Raw genomic sequence first — 26763 nt, forward strand, 5'->3', positions numbered from 1 at the left:
CTAACCAACGAAAACACCCAACCAAGCAGTCTTGAATGCAGACATTAGACTACCCAGGTTTGAGGGTTCCCCATTACGGGAATGGGTTATTCGCTCGTCGTTCGCCGTTAGGAACTCTCGAGGGAGGGGAAGGTTTGTGCATTGTGTTCCCGACTCCCGGAAGTGCTGCGAGTGGTAATGTAAGAGGCGAAGAGCAGACTATAGAGCCAAGAGCACGACAGCATTCACGTCCGGCATGTGCCTTTGCTTCAAAATTAACTCTTCGTCACGGTTGCAGCGCGGTTGAAGCGCTGCGCTCTATGCAAACAAATGCATCCCGCTGTGACTGGGACAAGCAAAAACGATGAGGATGACGACAACGCCGACCACGGTGCTGATGGAATGGCGACAAATTACGTAACGAGGCCGTTGCTTTTGGAGAGCTGCAATTTGTTTCTTGCAGTTCGCTGAAAAGACTTCATTTCTTTCGGAACAGAGCGCAACGGAACGAAGGTTGCATCTTTTGTGGTTCCATCTCTTTATTCCGCGTAGAATGACTGTGACGGTTCGCGCACTTCTTCTGCGCACTGGCAAACGGTAATACTCGGTAGTTGCTCAATTCCTTCCTAATTATTGCCGTACCGTTAGTATGCATTATGTGCGCGGTTTGCGGTGGTATGGCAAAGACACTTCATCTGCAGCGTGCTCGAAAGTGACGGCAATTTTGAGTGGCCGACGGACAAAATAGCAATCAGCGTTGCCAACTCAGGGCTATTACAACTGGAACAGTTGTTGGAGCCATTTTTTGTGATACTATTAATTTCTAAAGTAAACATCATACATGAATGCTGTTAAGCTGTTGAGTGAAAGATCACACAATTTTCCATTGATTCAATTACCATCGTCTATGCTGTATGGTTAGCATTTACATTGGGTTAGTAATTAGATAAAATAATGTATCTGCATTAATGACCTCTCACCCTTCACGGTGAAGGGGGCTTGTTCACCTAACAGCTTTGGCAAGTGTGCTCATAATTATGCAGCTACTGTGTATACACTTTAATTGATTATGCGGTTGTGTCATTTTGCATACAATAGAGTGGACTACATGGTGAGCAGACAATATAGGTACTGCATGTACTAATCATGATCCCTGATACACGATTCAACTTTCATGTCAAACATCAACACAACAATAATCGAGGAGTCAAAATTAATAAAACTCATCGCTCAGAGTGAGTGATCTGGCGCCGATTTGGTATGCTGAAAGCTCAAACCATCATAATTACAATCAACACCAACAAAATGGATCGAATTTTAAAGCATTTCATCGGTGCCTCTTTAAATTTATGTGCGGCGGCTTCATGTAGATGAACATGGATGGCTTTACAACTTGGTTAGTAATAGATGAAAATAATTTCATCCATTTAAACAATCTGCGCGCGGTCACGGTGGTGCAGCGGGTGCGGCATATGGCAGGACTAGTCGGAAAAGCAGAGCACAAAGGATAATTAATGCACGACTAGGCCACGAGTGTGTCACTGCCGAGCGTGCCCCCGATTGAGACTTACAAATTCCACCCATACACATACACACACACACTTACAGCCACATAAGCAAAGAATGCATGGTTGCACGAAGCGGGGAAAGGTTACTTTGTCCGATGGAACGACGGGCTGCAGCGGGCTGAAGCGACAGGAAGTGGCAGGCGGGCAATATAATCAAGTTTCGTGGAGGAAAACTTTTACGGTCGAGTGAATTAATTTTAAATTGGTTGAAAATCTCTATAACGATGTGTCTGCGATGATCGGTAGTCCTCGCAGTCCATAATAGAGTGGAATGAAGTACCGCCGTTTCGGTGCTGAGAGTGAGAAGATGGGCATGGTCGCATGCTACTCGAGCTGGTACTGGGAGAGTGGATCAGTTTCACCATCAGCGAGCCGTATCGCGTTCAAGTACGAAGGTGCTCGTTAGGATTGGATTTTCTTTTCTCGCGACTGTTCGTTCGCTACGCCATCCCACGCTTTAGCGGCGCTGCCCTGCTGCACCGGGTTTTATAGCACTGACTGCCTCAGAACTAGCAGATTTCTGATGATGTAATCGATACGTTCGATGAAAAGCTACTCCCGCTGAAGCTTTCGCTGGAAAATTTCATCACTTGGGCTTTGACCGGTCCCCGTGATTATCACAGCCACATTTTCTGTTCTTTTTTTAAATCTCCACCTGGAGTTAACATTCGGCGTTTCCAGAAAAGAGCTTTAATCAGCTCCAATGAATTGCAGGTGCAAATACGGAATTGGTTGGAAACCGGTGCAATCGGTGCGAGACAGCATTACGGAAGCATCCATTATTTCCAAAGATCCAAAGTAAGGACATATGAATCACAAACAAACAAATGCTTACTGCCAATCAGTAGAGAAAAAAAGAAGCATTGAAAAAGCTATTAACAGATCTGAGAATTTGTTGTTCAGCCACATTTTCAGCTTTAAGGTATGAGGCGATATATCAAACCAATCATCGTAAGCTCAGTTCGGTGGAAAGGCAACGTCATCTTGGCGTTATTTTTCCGTCGGTGTTTACTTGCTTTCGAATGTTCGTTGCCAGATAACCCTGGAATGTCCATGGCAACCGGTTGCGCAGCAACTGCTACCGTTCAGCCAATAATGGAAAGCGATGATAAGATTGTAAAGAGAATAAGAGGGAGAGAGAATAAAAACATTGCTTCTCCCATGAAACTGTGTCGGAAACTCATCAGCATAAAGTGAGATTTGATGAAAGAGCTGCAAAAAGTCTGTCCCACCGCTTTCAATGTAACCTTTTTGCAAGGACCACCCAACCATGAATGCAAATTGGGAAGCCGGGTCGCTTTTGCCACAACGACAGGACTTTTCACGCTCGACGAAGAAAACAACCATCCGCTGGCATGTCCAAAACGGGTTCGGCTGCAGATAATCTGACCAGAGCTTAAAGGCGACAACTCCGACCGACAATTCACCACTCAATCTCCAACACCCACACGACTACCCATGCAAGCGATACAGAGCGAGGCGCAACGATTGGAAGTTTAGGTTAGCCCTTTTTTGGTTGCCATGTACTCTGCAAAACAGAATGTACGAAATATGTTGCTTTTTTACGACTTTTGGGGACGTTTCTTTGGAAAGGCACTCACACTGCATTACACTGTGCCTGTTTCAGATTGTGTTAAAGTTGTCAGGCATGTCGGAAGAGTACGTCGTCTGGACGTACGTAAACCGTATTCCAGGTTGCCAGCTTTCGGCTATGGCGACTAATGACTTAATCGCATCCCTCGTGGCCACTTTCCACAATCAAGAAGCAAGATGGATGCTCTTTCTTGCTCACATGGCAGGTGTCAGAAAGCTCTTCGTGGCGGTTCTCTACACACTTGCACCAGCTTAATGGGCAGCCTTGATTTGGAGTCTCACTTCCAGCTCCTGAAATATGCAACGCGGAATGCAGTCGTAGCGTCATGCTGCTCGACACGCTGAACTTTGTTCATCGAAAATTAAACCCCGTTTGTTGCTTGCAAATTCGCTCGACCATGAAAGCACTCTCAGGGGTGGTCTGGAGATAAAATCGTCCGAACGCCAGCGTAGCGCACGGTGCAGCAGAAATCATTCTTCTGTGCACAAAGCTTCTCTGACCTTTTCGGTGCGTAAATGCAATCTGGCTGCTGTTCGAGGTGCATGATGGTGTAGATGAAGTTGCCGGCATAGTAATTATGGCCACTAGTTGCGCTACAACGATTATGAGATCACGTTCCACTGTAGCAGGAAACAGCTGTACGGAAATAGTCTTCTGTTAAGCGGCATGACTATATTTTCGGTAGCTTTCAACTTGGGTTTCTTGTTGAATGTGAGAGGGTTTATAATTCTGAAAATTTCATGAGAAAACAGGATTAAAACCCACATGTGAGAGAGTATATAATTCTGAAATTTTCACGAGAAAACAGGATTAAACCATCCCAGAATAGAAACTATGTTCAAAAAAATTCTTAAACTTTTACGTTCTACACACATCAAAGATAAGAAAGAGTTGTGAGGTTCATAGTGAACTGAACTCTACTGCATCAGGTATTGATTTACTAATATTCCATAATAGTCACTGTGCTTGGTATTCAATTTCATGATCATCGGTTATAAATGACCATACGCATATATGCATCTTGTATTGCAAACGTAATATCTGCACAAGCAATATCTTACATTTATAGATAGTGGTATTTATAGCTTTCCTTTGAAGCAAATTCAAATCGCTGAGTTGCTTTATCATATTAATTTTATACTCTCCTAGGCACATTGATTTTGATTGTGTAGAAATTCATCTTGATATCCGGTCAACTACAGAAATCCTCATATAGTCTGTGAGCTGAATGTTCTGAATGTTCTAATTGCTTTGATCATCGTGCTATTGTTGCGTGGTAGGCGTGATTGGGGTCAGCTCGCGTTCTTCGCAAGGTATCGCGAGGATAAGATTAATGGCATCTGCTTAATGAGACGCTCGTTGTTTCCTGGCAACCCATTCCGGCAAACGCCCTGGATGCCTAAACCACCAACGTTATTATCATTATTATCGCTGTCAGTAAAGCAGCACGATTCTAATCAATTGACTTGCTAATGGGTTATGGTTAGGAAGCTCTCTCGCTGGGGTGGATTATGTTTCAGCCAACCGAATACGCTAGTGTAATGGATGTACTTTTCTGTGCTCTGTTAGAAGACGATATCCAGTTCGTCTTTAAGTGATAGCATCAATACGGTTTACTGGTTCTTTGAAACGAAAGCGCTCGTTTCGCTTATGATCCAACGACAGATTCCAAGCCCAAGTGGCATCGAGGTGCAATGAAGTTTAAATTGAATGCAACCCATACGGTACGCGTCTCAGCAGGAATACGAAATCGAACCTGCCGAGAATACATTGCCAAAATGCATAGACGCCCGCTCGTTCGACGGTTCGTGCGAGTGGCGAAAAGTCAAATAGTCAACCGGCACAACTTCGGTGTAAAGTTTGACATTGTTCTCCATTTCTATCAAGGGACCGTGGTGGAACGACAATGAACTGGGGCGGAAATGTTACAAATAAGCGAGAGGGGAGTTGTCTTCGATAGCTACACCCGAAAACCGAGATAACGCCCTGCCAATGTCAATAGCTTTTTCGAAGGAGCGAGTAAACGATCCCCGAAGGCGTTACGATGGGAAACAGATTTTGTGAAAATGGTGCACTGTTTCTTGGATGGAAGTGGGTCTGTTTAGGGAGGGAGTCTGCCGAAAGCAGTGCTACTTGAACCGTTTTACGAGCACTACGTTTTACCCCGAGCAGTGCAATTGAACATTCTACAGAAGGATTGAACATTCGTTCAATTCCTCACAATATGCTCTCAGGACCGGCACTACAGACACAGGAAACTGTCATAAGAGCAACTCAGGAGCCACCCGAGATTGCCTGTTGCATTGTCCTTTCGTTAAGATGGTGGATAAGATCTGCGAAAGTATCCCGGAAACAAGCAGTGAACGCACATCAAAACATTCCATAGCAATGCAATTCCAGCAGTTCCCGGGACGAGGAAATTGGATCCGCCCTTTGGATGGGAATGGAATGGTGGCTACAATATATCTAGATTTAGTTTCCACACAATGATCAACCTATTCTACAAAATGTGTAAATGCAATCGAATAAAACTAAATCCCATTTAAAAAAGGAAAAAGAAACCGTCTACCTGTCTAGAGGGAAGAAAAAAACTAGTTCCGTTTGAATTTTTCACCCTTTCAGCGAGGTCACACGGAAAGCTGGATATTATTTCTAAATCGTTCTCATTTATTACCCATTGCAGACCTTTGCGGGCAACTTCAATATTTTGTCCCCGCTGTGGTGCATTTATGATCGTTCTATGGTTCGGCGCACAGCAACGATGGTTTCTCAATAGTGGCCAAGTTGCTCTGGCGTCAGGAACAGGAATTATACTCAGCCGAATGAAATCGTATAAATTGACAGTAAACGGTATTTATGGTAGCACTTTTCCGGGCGGAGAAATATAAATCTTTCGTGAGCTATTCCACAAGTCATTGACTCAATGGAAGGTTCCAACGGGAACGGGATATTGGCATGCAACCGAATAGGGGTACAATGCACGATTCAAAAATTGCTTTACGTTCATAATGCTGGTGTGCGCGTCGTTTTTCTCCTCGGGCTTACGATCAACGCCCATTTATTGAACGATTATTGAATGAACTTTAACTTGGGCGAAAGAGTTTACGCACCTACCATTAGAGGTACCCCCAAAAAAACAAAAACATGGTACATGAATACGGATGATGAAGGTTATGTGTTTTTATAAATAAATAGCACCCAGCTCGCCGGTGATAACAGTAATAAAATATCCCACAGGAGCCTTTTTTTATTGGTTCTATCCATACGAGGCTGGTACGTTCGAGATGAAAAATAGGACTACTTTTCGGGCTGTTTGGATTCGCCATTTGCTTTTGGTTTCTGAGTGAGTGTGTTTTTTTATGGTGAGATAGGTGGTGGTTCATTTTATGACAACGGTTAGGTAGATAGCTAGATGGAGCAACTTTAGACCACAGCTGGAAAGTTTTCTCTATGCTAGCTCTAACTCGCTCACGTTCTCAGTACTTGGTGTAAATATTGATTTTCTGTAGAATCATCTCAAAGACTTACAACGCGGCGGTTAAAGTTGCCCCAAAACATGCCAACACAAACAACAAGGCAAAGCGTGGGCCTTTTGTGCCAAAAAAAAAGACATTCATTCTCATTGCTGAATATTGCTTCGCTGGAATGCTTTTGCCAACAGAAATTCTCTGGATGTCCCAAGAAGCATCTCATTATTCGTCTCGAAGCTATCGTCCGTTGTGGTGGATGGTGTGTTTTTCGGCACAATATAATGGACTTTCGCTCACAATAAAAGCGATATGCAGAATGAATGTCTGCTGTGGTGCGTTGAGAAAGTGAAAACCGTGCCGTGGCAACGATGCCAATAGGCATATTTTCCTGTCCAACTACTGCCGTGCGAACCAATGTCGGTAACAATGGAAAATGAATTAATTTATTGAACGTAAATTTCATCACCTCTTGGCCTTCTTTCGGGTGTACGGGGAACGGTATTCGGTGTCACAATCAGAGTTGAATCTACACCTCCTCACAAAACGGACGTTCCACGGTGACTCCATTACCGGTACCCCATTAATACTGATTTAGACTACGCTCTGGACAGTGGTATGCAATGACTTTCCACCTGAGACAAGCGATGAGTCATGTTTGGAGGTTGTTTATCTACCTTTGTTAGTGTCCTGTACAAACGGAGCACATAGTTTTGCTAATCCTTACGCTTAGTCACCTTTCATTTGGTTTGTTCAACAGGAAGTTATGTTCACACCGTGCGTTCAATGAATCGCCTCACAATCCCGACCAGCTTCAATTGAAATCGAATAGCGGATAATCTTATTTTACGCGTGCAGCTTAGCCCACCGGTAGCTCGGTTATACCAATCGGTCTAATCCTTTGCTATCCGACGGCAACACAACCACATTCCGGCTCGATTCGAATGGTTTGGATCGGTTGTTTGGAAAGCGATTAAAATTGTCGTTCAGCAATGGGTTCAAATAGGGGTACAGTGTCCTTTTCCTTCTACCACCCGAACGAAACGGTTATACGTTCGATTATTTCCGTAATTGACAATAAACTTAATGCAATACCCGTGTGAACTGTCCCACACGAACGAACGAAGATGCGTTGGAATGTTTCAAACCAACGGTGACCGAATGACCGCTTTTTTCGTAGGATTAACAGTTTTTTTCTCGCTCCCCTATCCGTCCCGCATGATTGTTAAACATTTTGTCAGTCGGCCAATTTCACTCACGTCCACTCAAAGAAAGGAACAGTAGCAGCAGCAGTAGCCATGTGGCTCGCCGGTTTTATTGCTCGGGTCCAAAATGTTGATTCACAAAACCAACCCTCCATTGCAAAATAATGTTCCTCCCTGGAGCAAACATTTCGGTTCTTATCAACTTTTAATACCGTGCATTATGAGTTTTTCCGTCTCGGTAATCCGGTGGCCAGCAGCATTAGTGGTAAAATTCCAGCGAGCAACGATACGACAAAAAAATATTCCGTTTTTTATTGTTCACCCCTCCTTCCCTCCATTGACACAAACCGGATATGCTACCGCACGCGCAAACAATTCCATGGTGGTAAATGAAAAGCAATTTACTTTAATTACAGGACTTATGGCTGAGCTCAGGCACGAATACCGGTGGAAAATATAATGTTCCCGCGTGGTACATTTGAATGAGATATCTCCATTTCGGTAATTTACGCTGGAATTAACGCACTCTTGCTTGGTTTGGGTTCTCCAACGGTTGCATCTTTACTGTAGTGTATGGTGCATCTTCGGCATGGGTAATGATTAAAAGAAAAAAAATAAGTACAGTACATTCAGTTAGTGCAAAAAAGCTTTATTTGGCGTAAATTTCCAGCTCTCTTGAAGTGATCTTTGCAATTTGCGATTCACCACTCGTGCTGGCGGATTGACCTTTAATGCGTCCTTAAAATACAGCACCAACTGGAACCGGCTTGATTCTCGGAAGTACTATTGCTGCTTATTCCAAGTGTTCCAAATCACGGCTACAAAAAGCAAATAATTTGCTCATCCCCTTAAGATAAACGCAAACGGTCAGAGCGTAAGTTTCGTCTTTGCGTGCTCAAGAAGCAGCAGCGGGTAGTCCTAGCACGAACAACAATCGGCACAGAGATTTGCAAAACGTTTTCCCAAGAAAAGCAAAACTACCACCACGACGGCACAAAAGCATTTGAATACATTTCCATATCACCCGAGAAGCACCACGAATATACGGAAGAAAGTGCAACGATTAAGGCGTTAGCACACTGCTCTGTATTCTAGAATTTCCATAAAGCGAGATAAGTCCGAATCATAAAACTGTCCGAGTGGGAAAAAAGGAAGGAAGAATTTTTCAATTATCTAATTATTATACTGGCAAAGTGAAATGGAGTTGCGTCAGGGCAGAGGAATATGCCTTGAGTGTGGTTTGATTATTTGAAAAAGTTATTGTATGAAGTCTGCTTTAAGCTTTAGTAGAATAGTTTAGGACACTGTGAATAGTATTCTGCGCGATCTAGATTTCGGTGCTACCCAACTATGTTTAGCTTACCTATTATGTGGCGGTTGAATGTCCTTCACAAGCTCAGATGATTATAGAATGGCGGGCACTTTCGAGTCAGCCGTAGTACCATCATTTATGAGAATAAGTGACGAAAGTTTGGGGTTCGTGCACGCATGGTTCAACCCATTTCGGACACCCGCGGACGGGGTAAGGTTCGTCGCATCGGACGTTCCATTGCTGATTGGCGCACCTACGCTCGGGATAAGTTGTACGTCGAACGGAGTTTCCAGTACGCCCGATGGAAGAATGACTGTTTCCGCACTCTGCACACTCGGCAGCATGGCCCCGGTGAGGGGCGGTGGAAGTGAGAGCGGCGGCACAACCTCCGAGAGCAGGATCGAATCAACCGTCGGCTGGTTCCCTTGTCCCTGGCTTGACGATGAGCTCAACTGTTGCGGTTGCTGGTGTGGTTGCGAGCTGCGACTGCTGGGCAGAACTTGAGAGCTCGGTATGAGCGTTTCCTGCACGGTGTCATTGTTACCGTTGCAGGTTCGTTCCGAGCGCCAACCGCCACCGGCCCCCCGGTTGCCGCCAACAGTTCCCGCTCTACCACGGGACGGATCAAAGCAGGGCAGCACCTGCTTGAACTCCTTGCGGAAGTTGTCATTAAGCCAGGCGTACAGGAACGGATTGTAGCACGTGGACGACATGGCTGTCAGGTGAGCGATGAAGAAAATCAGATTGTAGAACCGCCAGCTGTTGATGTCCGAATTGAAGTCGTTGCACATGTTGACGACGTTCAGCGGCAGCCAGGAAATACCAAAGATGGCCACCATCGAGATCAACATGCGGTTGGTGCGCTTCTTGCGATCTCGATCCGCCTCTTCTCGGCGCGACGTCTTGCTGCCCGGTTTGGTGCGAGCACGATCGTTTAGGCGTATGGACACGCAGATATAACAGAACGCCATGATTATAAACGGCAGCACAAACTGGAGTATCGATGTGACGATGGAGAATGTTTTGCGCATTTCCTCCGATGGCCAGAGCTCCTCACAGTACATAGCACTGGAAAGCGGCCCCGTAGCATTGTCCGTCCCATTCAAGGCGACGCCGTGCAACTTCATGTACAGCCCGTACGGCATGGTCACCATTATCGCAAAGGACCATATCAGCACGATGATGGTGATGCAGGTGGATAGCTTCATGCGCGGATGGAATGGATAGATTATCACGAAGAAGCGATCGATCGCGATCGAAGTCAGCGTTAGTGTCGATATGTACACACTGCAGCCCTGCGCCAACGGTACCGTGTGGCACAGCAGCTTCCCGAACACCCAGCGCCGCATGAACGTGTAGGACGGCGTGAACGGCACGGCCAGCACGCACAGCAGTATGTCGGAGAGGGCCAGATTCGTGATGAACAGGTTCGTTACCGTCTGCATGGCTTTGTTGCGGAACACGACGTAGCACACGAGCACGTTGCCAAACACGCCCAGCACGAAGATACTAGAGTACAGCACACAGAACACGATCTGGACGAGTTTGTTCGAGAAGATAATATCGTTGTCTCCGTTCGGCGGTGCCACGGTGGAGCTGTTCGGACGTAGCAGCTCCTCGAGCGTCAGGGTGAGATTCGTTGCGTTCGATGGCAAAAGTACTCGGGCCGGCATTAGCGCGGCGGGCGGGATTGTTCCCGCCAGCGGAAGCTCGGTATGATCCAGCACCAGCGACGCCATCGCGGCTGGGGACGTCGACGTGGCAGTAGCCACCGTCACAGCGCCCACAAAGCTAACCAGCCCGGACACTGGCGTCAGCATTCTGGGGCGTCTTTGGAGCGAAGAGCGCGCTGCCTAGCGCGATAGTAAAATATTTACGATCACACACGTCCCTAGCGCCTGTCAAGCTGTCTTTGTTCGACTCGAGCAACCCAACCGGGATAAGTGTCACTGGCAGACCACCGCGCCCACACGCCTAGTGCACCCACTGCACGTGCTGGAGCTGGTCTACGTATGGTATTGCGTGTTTATCTTCGAGCATCTTTCACACACTCGTGCTGCCTCCGTTACCAAGACACACTCTCGAACCAGCGCGCTGTAATCCCGGAACGATTACCCACGATGACGAATGTCCACGGGATGTTACGGCATCCGAAAACGAGGGCCGGCTTCGGCGAGTGGGAGTGTTTTTTTGCGCTTTGTCCAATGCCCGTGCCTGTGGCGTTGATGCCAATCCTTCAAATGCACACTTGCGTAGTTTTATCGCTCTCTTCTACGTTCGATTTTCGTCGAATCGTCGATCGTTGCGTTTTTCGCTGCCATTGATGTGCTCGGGGTGCTCCTGATTGAAGGAAAGCGGGAAAAAGAAAAAAAAAAAACAAGTTGAAAAAAGGCAGAGTTTGCATTAATATTTCGATTTATGCAGAAAGCAGACGCTTAGAAATCTAACATCGCCCGGACGGCGTGGCGACAAATCACATTTCCCTAGATCGGTACACACTCGGCAAGGATGCGGTATGTTCCGAACGGCAAAGGGTTCCGTGCCGCTGGTGCCATTACGAAACGGCAGCGGGTTTGTGTTGGATGCCACCGATACGGGAGCGGATTATTGAATTTTGATGCCGAATTGATTAGCAGCACTTTAGTCGGTATGCGTGAGCCTGCTGGCGACACGATGTCGTACAACATGACAGTGGTGTTACTTAATCTACGATAATATCTAAACTGTCAATCACGCCGTGTGGGTGGCGTTGGTAGTGTCGGCAGTCGGAACAGCACAAGCCGCTGTATATCTAGGGACGCACAGACTGACAGCGTAAACCTATAAACTGGTGTGATGTAATCGAAAACTATTGACACTAAGTTGTCGAAGTGTTTATTGTGCCATGTGGATAATTTAGTGTTATGGTCGTAGGATAATAGCGTGACTATCTTCATACAGTTTTGATACAGGGCTGTAGATAGTAAAAATCATTCCAGCAACATGTTATGAAAATATAAAATGTGTTGAATATAAGCAGTAAAAAATCCAATTTTTCGATTTTCTAACGACGAGCATTTGAATGGTCTAAAGTAAACCATCAAAGGCTATGGTCGTATCACCACCCATTCGAGCTTAGTCCATGGTGGCTCGTTGTTAATTAGTGCAGGCTATTGCTAATGATCCTTTTATTTTCCATCCTCCGCAAGATACGTTTTCCGATGACACATTCATCATTGGCCCATGTCGACAGGGTTTAGAGTCATTTGCAATATTGTGTGCGCTGCGGATCGTTCTTCAAAAGGATCGTCACGTGTATGCAACATTCGTTTCATGCTTTATCCCCTCCCATTCCGCATCACTAATCCGATTGATTACATTCACCCGTCCCTGCCACATATTACATTTCGTGTTTCGAAACATTTCTGGTTTACCGTTTGGTTTTACGATTTGCGACTACCGTGCTGGGTCAGGTATCGAGTTTGATGCCTAACGAATTCGTTACACAGTAATTGAGTTTACTTGCCATCATCAGTAACATTGAACTATCGGTTCAGCTCTTACTGGGCGCAGGTAAGTGCTTACGAAGTGCTGTTTTCTTGAACAAGACGTTGAAATGGAGCCCCGAATGAAAAATTCATTTTGAAGGTTCAAGTTCGTTGTTCCGCTCAATGCAAGAGGACGCAAACCCATATGTAGAATGCATGATTCTTAAAATCATTTTTCTTTATTTGGATTGAAGTTTGAAGCATCGATCTTACGGAGTGGATAGTTAATTTTGATGTTGTTAAGTACTTTTCCCAGAACAGACCATGTACAATGGTGGTATAGATCACAATATCGGTGATATGGTGTGTTATCAAAGACGTTATGAGCCAAATTAGCTCTACAAATATCAGTTTTTGCCTTAGTTCAAATAAAGACGCTGAGATCTGCCTTGTACCGATAACGCCATTATTTGACTAGAAACGCGCCCTTCATCCCGTTTTTTACTGCTAAATGGTAATGGATCTCTATTTGACTATGAAAAAGGAATAGAAAGGCAAATGTGTAGAACATGTTTGCATTACAACGTCGCTTATACCGATGCATTGGCGGGGCGAGTTGCTGCAGATTTTAATTGAATTTCTTCATGAGCGATAAAGGACCGACGTTGTCCACAAATTCAATGGAAAAACAAGCGTTGTATTCCGGACGAGTTTCGTTGCTCGCTGTACCGTAAAACGAACACGTCATTCATTTCGCCAGGCACGATGTGGACCTTCCCGGGCTGGTAAGATTTACGTAACATCTGTGTGCTGCCTGCAATACACGTACATTTTACTCATCAGTGAACAATGGGCTTTAGAACAAGGGGGAAACTTCTATTTGCATTGTGGACAATCAATCGTGGCTTGAAATAATGCTGATAGAGTTTGATAAAGCCACACTGCATTCGCCATCAGTAGTGGGATTACGTGGTATGATTGTGACATTTTCCGTATAGCGCGCTTTCAAATTTCCCTAATCAGCTTCTCATACAGTGCCGTGCAAAAAAAGTCCATTGTTCCTTTCATTTGACGCAACAACTGTAGTCAGCCAAAGCATGACTAAGACTTATGAGCAAAGCTCTCTGTAACTGAACTGTGTACCCATGGCAGAATTGTAAATCCGTGTGAGTATTAGCTAGTCCCATACATTTTATGAAATGGTATTTTTTGTTGAAGTGTTATGTAGCTTCGTTTTATGAGCTAGGGCCAAAGATATCATACCGTATGGTACGTGCATACGTAGCTTCTCTTGTTCTATCGGCACGCTATCATTTCTACAAAATGGTCTGACATTAAAACAATGGAGCTAACATTGAACCGTGAACGTGTTCGACAACGACAACGGAGCGGGTGGCTCCGAAACTTGTCAGACTGGTCCGATGAATATTTCATGCACTGGGCACGTCTCGAATTCAACCCCGGAACTCAACCTGACACTAACGTCCCCAATCTTCTCTCATTCGGCGTGGTGGAATACAATAAAATATATTTTTGACGTCCATGTGTACTGAACCTCGAACCAGCAGTATTCAGCTGGACGGAGAAATCCATTGGTCTATGTTCGCGATTATGGTGCGCCGTATACGTGTCAATTATGAACAATGGATGAATTGATGACAGAAATAGTAGAAGGACGGTACCAATATATTTATTTTTTTTTTTGTAAATCATAGAGTAAATCAACTCACATCTAACAATATGAAATTAGCATCGTGCTTCCTCCAGAGCTATCAATGGAAAGTATGTATTTTCTTGCAAAATACCAGCACGAGCAGATAACAAGAGCAAAGATATACTTTATGCAACCAGCCAAACAAGTAGGACCCAGCGTACGACAATGTTTTACAAAACCTACATCTCTGGGGTTTAATACTAAATTGAGAATAAGAATAGCTTGGTTAAAATCTAGCTTGCTATATCCAAGCTTATAAATTGAGAATAGCTTGGTTAAAATCCGTCTGATTTTTTTCGCAAATAATCTGTTCAAATATTTGAAATCCGAATTTACCCAACGATGGGTGTTTTGAATTGTACTTCTACTCGAAGATTAGCTCATCGTTTTCTCAAGCCAGTGAGCTGTATGATTGAAATACTAGGGAGAATGTAATTTAAACTTACAAACTGAAAAAAGACTTCGTTTGTCCCTTGGCTTTGCTCACGCTTCAAGGCAACCAGATAAACATCCACTCTATCGCAAGAAAGCAACTATTTCGCATTGTTGTTGTATTTGTTGTCGTAAGTAAGCCTCGTTTAGCTCGCCAAAATGTCGCCAATCGTACTGTTTGCCGTTTTCCTTTTTCACCCCGTTTTGTGGAGGAGCTATCCCTTGCTGCGGTTTGTTAAACATCACCATCGGATGGCTGATAGGATTTCTGCTGCTCACTCTCGAACCCATTCCATACTTTTCGCTTAAGTGGAAAGTTTTCAGCGTCCCGGCACCGAAGCCCCAGTACGATTAATGACTCCCGAGCAAAGGAAAGTCTTTCGAAGACCCGAGGGAATCGTAAATAATTTCTTCTTTCTACCGACGAAGCGACGAAAAAGATCGTTCCATTCCCGAGGACATCAGCTATCAAACACCATCAACACGTGCATAACCCCTGCTCGAGTTTCTCATGCTCCGTTGAGTAAGCTCCCTTCGGGACACGGAGCTTAGAAAATAGAAACCCCCTGGGAAGCAAAACAACCAGTCGCAAGGTGGCGTTTCGTTGTGTATTTTCGCAGAACGCGCATTGTCTTCTGGGCGGAGGCTCATTAAGGAAAAGTTTCTTTTTCTCCACTTTTCTGGCTCGCTTATCTATCACGCTGTGATCGCTCGTTGGTGCGTTACAAAACAATTTTCCTTCACGCCACAGCGAAGCATCGCGACGCGTTACCATGGTGACAAAGTTGTACTCCCGATGGCCGTCTCCACCGGGCTGAGCAGTGTCGACTTAATTAGTTTTGGAAAAGGTTAAACAACGCGATGAGATAACGGAAACCATGGCGAGGTGGGTCGGTTTTTATCGAGTGTTTTTGTAAATAAATCTTACAAGCAGGTTGTAGATTTATTGTGCATTTTTTTTCTCCCTTGAGCTCAAATGTAGCACAAAGATTGAATAAAACTTGCTGCGAGGGGAAACACTACAGGTACTAGCAACTAGTATAGATTAATTAAGGCGGGGTTATTGTGCTTCCAGTTTGAAACATTATACCATGCCAAACCACTAAAGAAAAAGAAAATCAGCCAGCGGCACACTTTTTGTGTTGTTAACATGGGATACATGTTGAATCCGTCAAAAGCAACGTCTTTTACAATTTTATGTTGGATTGTCAGCCACATGAGCTGACTGAAACGCCTTTCACTCAAACAACATCAGGGCAGGAGTGAATAATCGTTGCGAATGATGCAAACATTTACTTCAATAAATGTATCACGGTAATACTATGACATTTTTTGTTCTCAGGGTAGGGATTGACCACAGGTGGGTAGTAATGGATGGTGGAGCACTCTTGATGAAAGCACTCTCCATCCCACAGTTGGCACCATTAGCTCGGGCTCAAGAAAGCACACTTGTACAGTGACTTCTAGATTGGCTTTTGCCGGATCACTAGCTCATCGCGCCCGGGATTATGTTAATGTTTCGAATACTAATGAACCGTAGGGACCGAATGTTGGGCGTTGATGAGTTTCCCATCATCCCAGGCCAGGCAAGGCCGGTCGTCGGTTTTGCGGTCTTACCGAATTCTGGCCACGATGAAATTACATGCAAACGATAAAGCTGGGCCAACTTGACACCCTAACACATCACGTTTCATCTCTACACCTACACACTGGATGGAAAGATGGAGTACCCTTGTTAAGATATGATCGGGGCTATCTCGGATAAAGTGCTGAATCGAGTCTGGGAAATTTCGAAATTACCATGCGGAAAATGTGCGTCCGAATCAGCCTGGGCATTATCGACAAAAGCCTGTTCGATTGACCGAAATAGCGACTGCCCGGGGGAATAGTTGCTCCCAGATAAGACCGTTCCACTTTCCAATAACCATTAGCAAACTAAATAATCCCACAAAAGTAGTATTTAAGCGTTTCGATAAAGTTGTAGCCGAAGATAAATTCTAAAACGCATTAAACTAATTGAGAGACAGAGGAAACTATTTTGCATGGCCTTTCGATACACCCGGGAAGGCATCACGCTTTTAAAATGGCAAGATAAGCTCGTAATGAATTGCTTTAATTACTCTCCGTTACGAAGGAATGATGCCACTTGCAGAATGGCTATTGTGTTTAGGGGCCTTTCTTTATGCTGGATTGGAAGATTCGATTCTGCTCGGGACAGCTTTTGTGCGGAACAAAAATGTACAATTCAAAGGAAAAACGTTCGCCTCAAACCTTTAATATCACTTCATTTGTTCGTTAATCATCCCGTCAAGTACAAGGATACTGTCGTTGAAATCTGGGTGTTGTTGAGGCATTCCGTACTCGATGAGCATAACCAAATCATAAGATGCCTTACATTCCGATCAAACGGAAATGAGAAACTACGTGCTGTACTCGCAACGCTCGAAGGTCAAAGTTTATGGCCGCAGGGGATAAGCCAAAGTCGGTAGTAAAATATTCAATTTTCATCGCAACACTCCGCAATTTCCTTATGTACCCCCTCCCCGTGGAGTGGTCCCATCTACGAGCTTCGCTTCCGTCGTTTAGGTTCATAAATCAATCAACCGCATCGCGCATCCCGCATCGCAGCGGGGCATCAATTAAATTTCGCTTCCATCGAAAACTGTTCCGCTTAGGCAAGCAGGCACCATGGGTGCGACAAATGGCTAGGCAGCTTTAATGGCGGTGGTACGCTTTGCTGTCCACCATTAATTTAAACGCCGTATTTAATGAGCGACGCTAGAACAAACAAATAGAAATAAAACAAATACCACACCGACGGGTCGAGCAATTTGGAGGGGAAAATTCGTTGAAAACTATTTATTAAATTACTGAAAATGTCGTTTAAACCAAACAGAAAAACAACGGCTCATAAAGCACGCAAAGGACGTTCGAAAAGGGATGGAAAGAATAAGTAATGATACCATCATTACCTAACTGACCATCGTAATGCGACGGAGCATCGCTGGCAGTCCAGCCAAGGTCCGTAATCAATTTGTAATCTGTCCTTTTGCCTAATAGTCCTTTTCTTCTCCTTACTCTTCGTCTCCTCCTCCTCCTTTTTCTCCTCTCTGTAGTGGTAACATGTAGAGCGTAAGAAAGAAGTTGAAAATCATGTGAATTCCTGGAACTCCATCACGTACCGAATCGGATTCAATCTTGCCGACGTTTCAATCGTTTTTCTTGCAACCATTACAGTCCGATTCTTAGCGCAGGAAGGACTATAATTACCACCCCGATGGTCATCATGACTGTTCGAATCTGTTTGCCAAAAAAGTAAAAAAAGGATAAAAAAAGAAAGATGAAGAAGAGAAATCCCTGCGGTCACAAACACTCACGCTTTCATAACGAGCGGTTTGTCGGCTGACACTACGGGGCGCCGGAAAGGCTTCCGAATCAAATTCCTTGTGGGGCTAATCTTCACCATCACCATTTATCACCATGTCACGCACTTTTCGACGCACCTTCCAACGCTCATACAACACGCCCAAAGTGAGAGGGCGCAAAAAATTCTCACTCCCAAAAAAACACACGCCCACGCAAAGGTGAGGAGGACAAAACTTTCCTAACCATAAACGGACAGAATGTTTCCGCTCGCCCGTTCCTTGCGCGTGGAACGGAAATGAACGTTCAACCGTGCACGAGACACGAATGCAGGAAAAGTTTCTACCCGCAGGTTATCGACAACCTTCGGCCGTTAATCCATTAAGCCCGCTCGGATCGACACGATTCCGTTTGGGTGGTGGTTTTTTTTTTTGTGCTGTGCCCTTCGCATAGATCTCTGGCTGGTCGTCATCGTTCCCAGAAATCGATACCATTCTGCGTAATGAATCTTGGTTCCCTTCATTGGCCACATTAATCATTTGCTGATCGCCCCCGGCCCTCGAGCCCAAGCGACCTGTCAATTGGCAGCGAGCCGGCTTGGCAGGGCCACCCTTGCCCGGGTCAATGTCAGCTTGCTGTACGATGAAAAATTGCGATGGTCAAGGAACGTCGGTGGGTCACGCTCGCGACAAGTTGACTTTCAATAAACCGGAGGTTGAGCCGGTGCTTAGAAAAGTTCAGCCGGGGTGGGTTAATCTAATGTTAAGCTATTTTGTAAATGTTCCGCCTCAAGTCAAGGCCAATTAAATGATCTTTGTTTTGCATTTTATTGCCCGTGATTAATGATAACAACGACACATTCAGAACTGGAGAGAGCAAGCTGTTTTTACGGAAGCTAGGGAGACGTTTAATATAATTACAACCACGGCACGGTTGATCAAACAATTTGCAAATTATGATTAGCTTTACACATGCAGCAAGCTCTGTGAATCTCATTATGCAGGTCAAACGCCATCTTGGGGCAGCGTTCGGGTATCGGGGAGGGATTTATTAAAATGATCCAAATTTATGGACACACTGGATTAGAGATTTTAATTAGACGAAGCACGACAAATTCCTCAAAAGCTTTCCGGAAGCTAGCCCATGGGGCAAAGCCGACGGGGATTCGTAGAAGTCATCATCGTCGTATACGTGTTCCCTGGGACAAAGGCAGGACGGTTCGTATGGAAACATTTGATCTTTTTTTTTGCTGTTCTGCTTTTTCTTTCCAGAACAGAGCCGGGATCTCGGCAGGCTCCTATATTATTCACCAACACCTGGGCAGGCGTGTTCCGGAGCACAAACACGATATTCATTTCCCCTTCCCAATATTTATCCAACAGTCTCTTGGTCCCGGTCGCTCTGACCCGTAGGAAGCCTGTCCGGGAGGCTTAGGAAACCGGTAGCGTTTCTAAAGTGGAAAATAAATTATCATCTGCCGGGTGGCTCGTCCTGCCTGCCTGTGTCTTGCCACTGCGCGAATGCGTGTCGGGAATGCCAGCCTACCGATCCTTCGAGAGAGTTTTTTTTGCTTTGCTTGAAATGGAAAACAGAAAAAAAAACAATCCTCCATTCGAGGTACACTTTTCAATCAACGAAACGAAAATTGCTTTCCCTTGCGAATTTCTCAAATTCTCCATTATCCACTCAGCTCCTGAAAAGCCACGACCATGTCCAACATTACTCTCACAGCCGCACACCGAGCCTCACAGGAACGCGTACACTCCACCTTTCTACAATTCATTTTCCGATCATCGATGGTGAAAAAATTGGACCAGCTCAGTCCATCTTCTCCCTGCCGTTCTTCCTTCCTCTAATCAACTGTGCTGTATCGCGCCTGGGGAGTTGTTTTTTCGTACGTTTTTTTTTTTTGGTGAAAACACTTTTTCCGCGCTCGTTTACGTTAGGGAGGAAATCTTCTTAAAATGGCTTCTTACCTTCGTTTATCACGTTTCCCTTTTCGTTGCATCTGAAAATCTGAGGCCAAGCAACCTCACCAAAATAGTCCGCAAAAGGCTGCACTCAAGACGGGAAGATGGCATCTTGGGAGTGCCACTGAATGGACCGATGAAATAAATTCCTCGTTGGTGTTATTTTTTCCACCAATACACCAATTCCGTAGCGCTTTGTTTTGCGTGGTTGAGAATTTTTTTGTGACGAGCGTTGGCAATCGTGTCTCGTAGTGAGGGTGGGCCGCGTGGAAGACGTGCGGATGCTTGGTCATGGGTAAATAAATACGCGTCGTCGCTCATTCGAAGTCACCCGTACCAAGTCATTTCCCTGGCGACTAAGTATAGCACTAAGTACGGCCTCGATTGCGGCTCCTTCGGGAGCTGATGGTGATAAGCAAGCGAACGCAAAAAAAAGCTAGCTCGCAAACTACCAAGAAGGAACATTGTGAAGAAGCGAGAAAACACAGCAGCTATCAAGAGGTTTGTGAAATTTATTCGCTCGTCAACTGAGACGCTTTCTCGTGCGGCAGCAAACCACCTGTGTAGAATGGACCGTCGGGAAAGGTTGTTTCACCTTATCTTCTTGAAACGGTCATCATTCATCAGAAAGCAGGTGAAGCATGCCAAATGCCCACCCTTCCGCATCATCGGTCGTATTAAGAGCCGTTTAATGTGATTTTTATAGACCCCTTTCGGTTGGTTTTCCTTCGCTCTTTGACTTGCTTCGTGGGACAAGATGAATGGAAACTGATGTTTTGCTATAACGCCGAGTGCGCGGATGGCGAAGGAAATGAGTAATGGTCGCAATGGGTAAGGGTATTAGTGGGATTTTTTTTTCTGCCAGCAAAATGGAACGCAGCACAGTTTTTGTTTTGTACGCGACGCAAAGCACAAGTGGCGAAAAAGTATATTCAAATAAAAGCATCCCAAACATTGCTCCGAAGCATTCCCTAAGGTGCAATTTATTAGGGATTTCGAAAGATACGCTCAAGAAATAAAGCCTCGTAGGTCGTAAATTGCGTTTTTTTAGTGAACATTGTTCCCTGATAACGGGTCGAACGATCGGTAAAATAAATCAATCACTACAAAATAGAATACTCGTTGCCCGTTCCGTTAGATGGGTAGCACAAAATAGACAAGTCTTCGATGCGGCATCCATCCATCGGCTCTCTCGACTCGTTGGTTCGGCCATCGAGATAATTTCGCCACCATCTTTGCTTTCGATGAAGCATGCAAAGGGCTTCTCTGCGCTATCGCTTTCTGAGCGAACGTTTTGTCTTGCGTGACACGAAATGAGTAAGAAATTAATTAATTAATTACATTTTGTTTCTTCTGCTTCATCGAGCTGATCGAAGACGATTGTCACAAACATCCCGGGGTCTTGCGCTGTCCTCTGAAGCACCTGGTCCGTGTCACGGGAGAATTTATTTCTGTCGCGGTGAACGTTTTTGCGGCGTTGTTAGCACCGAGACAAACTGGCCACCATCACCACCAGCTAAGTGATCTATTTTGTGTTACCGTGAATGTTCGATGCGAACATTGTCCCACGTAAAGAACAACAGGAACAGTTACCGTACGGTACGTACAACGCTCTCCGATGTATATTGAATCAAATAGCATCAAACCCAGAAGGCAATTTATGCAAAAAAAAGTTAATCTGATTTGTTTTGCTGTTTTGCTCACTCCTTCTGAAATAATAAAGCGCATCCAACCGTGATTCACCGTGTGTAACGATGCTAATGGTCAAACTTGCAACAACATTCCTCCATACCAACGTTGAGCTAACTTTACTTTTCACGTGACAAAACATCAATTTGCTTATCGATTCGATCGATTGCCGTTTGACTGTTTGTCCGACCCAAGCCATTAATCGGAAGCCATTCAGTTTGATGAAGTTGGCAAACATTCCCCTACCCAAGTAAGGGGTTTTGAACCCCGGATTGACCTTCCACCGCCTCCGTAATGCACTGCAAACTCGCAGCCTATTTTCCACTCTACAGTAGCTCTCCGAATGGCCCTAGTGGTTTGAACGAAGCAGTTGGTAGGCTTTACAAATCGTAAAAAAACACCAACCCAGTTCCACTGGACTTACCGGTAGCTTATACTGCCCCCCGGCCATCGGTCGATCAAACTGAGCCAACGTCGTCCGGTGGCCGGAAATTGATGGCAAGCTCTTTTTTATTTCCTTTAAGATTTCCTTTTTCCCTTTTTTATGTTTCCTCCTTCAACCGATCGATTGCGGTACCGTTACGGTGGGATACGAAGTGTAGGTAAAGTCATCCAAACTGGTCGGGCTTGCGACACCGAACAGTATCGTGCCGTACGATCGGTTTGAGTCAATAAATTTCAATTCCGGTCGCTGCCCAGCTGCCAAATATAAATTCTTTGCGCACTGGTAAAGTTATCGTCCACACGATATGGGTGGTCGCCTGTTTTACGCCGGCAACTAACACGCGTTGTCGGAGTGCTGAGTTGACGCAAGAACCGTTTTACGGGATGGTAACTATTACTAGCACGCGCAACGGTCATACGTTTGAAAGAAACGGTTTTTAGATAACTATATTACGATAGGTTTCGGCGTATTCCCTGCCCAGCATTAAGTTGTATAGCCGTGAAAGCAATTTGTAATGGAATGCTTGAAAGGGTTCCCAAAGGATAAAACAATAAACCACGAAAGACAGCCCTGACTTCGCAATTACTATCCTCAGAGGCTAATGACATCCGAATGGTGGTCAGTTAATAGCGAGAGTTTCGTTAATTTTACCCGTAAATTATCACACCAGCACGCACGTTAAGCTTCGTGTCTCGTAAGAAGCTTTGCAAGTACACAGAAGAAATGTTATCTTTTAAGCAAATTTGCTCTTGAAGCAAAAAAGGCGTAGAATTATCTTATTAAAAATATACACCATGATGTATAATTACGCACAGTGGGGTAAAAATGCGCTTCTTTTCAATGTACGCATTTTCGCAAGTGGTATCTTTAATGAAAATTCCTACCGGTCGTGAAAGGCAGCTTTTAATTAATATTTGATCATACTGTTCGCATTCCAATTACGGCTCGGTGAAAGGATTCTTGAAATTTTGTGGCGTACTCTTAGCACCGTTCGCGTACATCTACCAAATGTTACGGCATCGGTTGTGGTACCCTTATTATCTTTCCCTTGAAAGTACCAATCCACCAACAAGAAGAAGAAAAAATATTTAACAGTCAAAAAACTGCGTACAGTTGTATAACCTTCTAATCCTTCATTAGGGTGGGTTAGATTTAATTTTTTGGGGAGGATATTAGGGAGGCAGTACAAAAGCGGAGCCATAGAACAAGCACTTTTGTATAACATCCCCATCACCTCGAGTTTGCATCGGATGAAAAAAAGATCTGAAAAAAGCAATGCCATTGCGTGGCTGTGGCATGTTTCGGTTACAGCAAACCAAATCCGGTGACATAAAGGATAAGTGTAGTTTGTACTTTGCGAGAGATTGTCTGCAGAATTGGTAATGACGACACGGCCGGTTGCAACATCGTTCCCTTGCCCCGTTCACTCATTCGTAAAGGGAAGAAAACAGGGATAGGGACAATCGCTGCGTAATGTTTCTGCACCATTATCGCATTATCCGACGGTGTCACGTACGGATTCCGCACCGGGGAAGTGTTCAACTATTAAACATTTACACAAAAGTGGGGACGGTTTCATGGGCGAGCATAATCTTATACCGATCTTGTTCTTGGTCTGCTTGGTCAACGAACGTGGTCGCTTTCTTTTTGTCCGAACAGCCAGCCATGCCGGTCCATCGCTGTGGTCAGTTTGGTTTCGCGATTGAAAGGGAGTAGTGTGGTGTAGTAAAAAGTACATTCCACGTCCATCACCAGTTCATCAATCTCTGCTTCGGGGAAGGGAAAAGCATTGCCGAGCTTAAAGCGCAGCTCACCCTTTGCTAAGCGTACGGTAAAAGCGAATAGCGCGATCGAAACGACTGTGGTGCCGTGGATTACATGGCTCAACCGTGCCTTTTACATCGTACGATGCAGAGAGCTGTGCGCTTTCATGGATCATTACTGATTAACTGGCGGGAGGAGGATTTGCCGGCTCTTTCCCCAGCGTAAGCTAACTTTTCTGCAAGTTACGGGACAAGAGTTCCAGCTAAAAAAAAGTCATTCGTTCCAGCGACATACATCATGCTCGGGGTGCTCATTAAAATCTCAACGTACGGTGTAAAAGGAGGAGTACGATCTGTGAGCTGTAGCAGCACCTGCTTATCAGCGCCGCTAAATCTACTGTGCTGAATATTTCGCACACAGACATACATACAAGGTCCCCGAAACAGTTCTGCCGGTTAACGATGTTAAAAGAAGGCCGACACCATTACCGTACCCATTTGCAAATCATTTTAAATCCAGTGTACTAAAGCAGCGGCATGTTGAAAATGTAGGCGTGGGAACCGGCGTAGTTGAGTCGTGATTTTCTTTCGCACATTATCATTAGCGACTGTATCGTGCACAGCATAAAGGTACAAGATGAATACGTACGTCTGAGCGAGTTAAGACAGAGAGATGTAACCCGGAGTTGAAACATTTCATTCTCAAACTTTTGAAGTAAAAATTTGAGCGTGCCGTTTTTGTTACCACCAGCGAGGAAAAAACCATACATACGTGGAACGTGGAATCACTTACATGAATTGAGAATTTCCTGCGCGACGCATGCCGTACGGTTCTCAGCAACGTACGCTTGAACGTTATCTGCCTGCCAGGCATTTCAACGTTCGATTGTTCATCTTCTGTTCTGCATGTTTGCTGATGGGTCTGTGCGACCGTTTTTCCTGCTAAAAGCTACGTGTGCTTTCCCGTAAGCACGACCGTTAGCGCTACTTGCACGCGTTAAGCACCCTGCTTAAAAATGGCTCAAGAAGTTAGTGTCAAATCGGCTGCTAGGCACCCGGAGGGGCGCACAACTCGACGAGGTGTGATGATAAACGATGCTCATAATTTACGACTCCCGCCACCGCGGCTTGGTGGTGAGCCTCCAGTGTGACCGGCTTCACCAGCGCCCTTTCCCGTTCCCGGCCTAACGACAACAAACGGCACACGTTGTCGACGGTTTGCTAGGAGAAAGCATGACTGCCACAGGCCTTCGGTTCGCTTCCACTCCATTCCATTGCTCGTCTGACCTGCCGGGCGGTGGGGATAGAACCTATCACAGTTGCGCCGGTGAGAAGTGAACCATTTATCACCGAACGCCATCACTTTGGCGCGAAAATAGCGGAACGTGTGCTAGGGATAAAAGTTTTCCCAGTTCTGCGCTGAGTGTTTTTTCAATGGATGATCCTCTCCAGAAAGGTGTTTTGCGACTTTACTCAATGGAAGAAGAAAACACAGTGCCTTCAATAAAAGAAACAAGGTGGGAAAGTTGAGCAGAAGTGCTAGAGCCTATGGTGTGTTTGAAAGCTTGCAAATGGTTTTGCTACTTTGGCCGTTACATTTGAAACGAAGCTGAATAGTTTTATAGCTCAACTACGCTAAAAGCTTTGATGAATATTTTACAGATTTTAATCAAGCATATGGAAACGCATTTGTTTCACACGAATAGAACCATTAAAAGCATTTCTTTGAAACAATGAATCATTTTGTGTGATGTTAGAAAAGTGCTGAACATTATTTTTAAACATTGCTGAGTGCATGGTGTTTGGTCGTGCTCTTCAAACTTTGTGTTTGTGTTCTCCAAAATAAATTCCTTAGTCCGGAATAAAAAATCAAAGTAAACAGTTTTGACACGAAGCCAGCGGAGACCACATCGTCGTTGGCTGAGAGAGGCCCTATCCAAACAAGCTGTATCGACTGTTTTGAAAGGCATGCCCTTTTTGCTTAGCCTACACAAACCTCCCGCTATTGTTCGTAATGAAATTATCCTTATTCACTGTTGACATTTTCACTCAATTTAAACCATTTCCCTGCGTGTAACGTTGTGAGTCCCCAAAGCCCTGTTAGCCCAAAGAAGAATGAAGAGCTATAACACTGTGTCTAGCATAAACAACAACCGTAAAGTATGTTTCTTCCGTTTGCTATAGGTAAAAGAAAGAAGAAAATGGCACAAGGAAGCCCCTTTTTCCCATCAGTCTTCCGTCAGCCCCTTTGATGGGTTTGTCAATCTTCCGTACGCTGCTCTTCGTTTACCCCGACAGGTGCATGGCACTCGATCGGAAAACTACACAAGCGCACATGAACAATCAGTTTGCCCGTGTGCAGGCAGCCGGGTTCACCTGACCTAGCGAAGAGTTTCAAGCACCACAAGGGAAAGGGGTTTGGAATGTAATTTCTTCGAATGGGACTGCTTTTGATCACGGCATTCCTCTGCAAATACACGAGCACGAGAACCGGGTGCAGTCATGCATTGTTAGAAGCGTGATTTTTCTGCTACTTTTTGGGGTCTTCTTTTTACACCGTACAAGAATAGGACGAGGATCTGCAAGCACAACGCAACGGATGATAGCATGGGAAATGTATCTTTTCGCTGAAAGCAGAGCAAAAATGCCATTCCCTGGAAAGGCAAACAAATACGCACGATATCCTCTGTTGGGTTGAAGTAAAGGATCTCAATGGAAAATCGTTTTTCTGTGTATAGTTCCATTAGTGATTGAAGATGTTTGAACTGCATGGCAGATCAGTACAAATCTGATTT

General features: G+C 44.9%; 1 protein-coding gene across 1 annotated transcript in view; it reads right to left on the minus strand.

Moving 5' to 3' along the window:
• The window catches only part of LOC120902088 (prolactin-releasing peptide receptor), a 54015-nt gene that overhangs the window by 12244 nt on the left and 15008 nt on the right, over positions 1–26763 (minus strand). The window contains exon 2 of the mRNA XM_040310577.1: positions 9177–11465. Within this exon, the coding sequence (XP_040166511.1) occupies positions 9218–10945 (1728 nt within the window). The 5' untranslated portion in view covers positions 10946–11465 and the 3' untranslated portion in view covers positions 9177–9217. The remainder of the gene's footprint in view (positions 1–9176; positions 11466–26763) is intronic.

This window comes from Anopheles arabiensis, chromosome 3 (genome assembly GCF_016920715.1).
Source record: "Anopheles arabiensis isolate DONGOLA chromosome 3, AaraD3, whole genome shotgun sequence".
Taxonomy (NCBI): Eukaryota; Metazoa; Arthropoda; class Insecta; order Diptera; family Culicidae; genus Anopheles; species Anopheles arabiensis.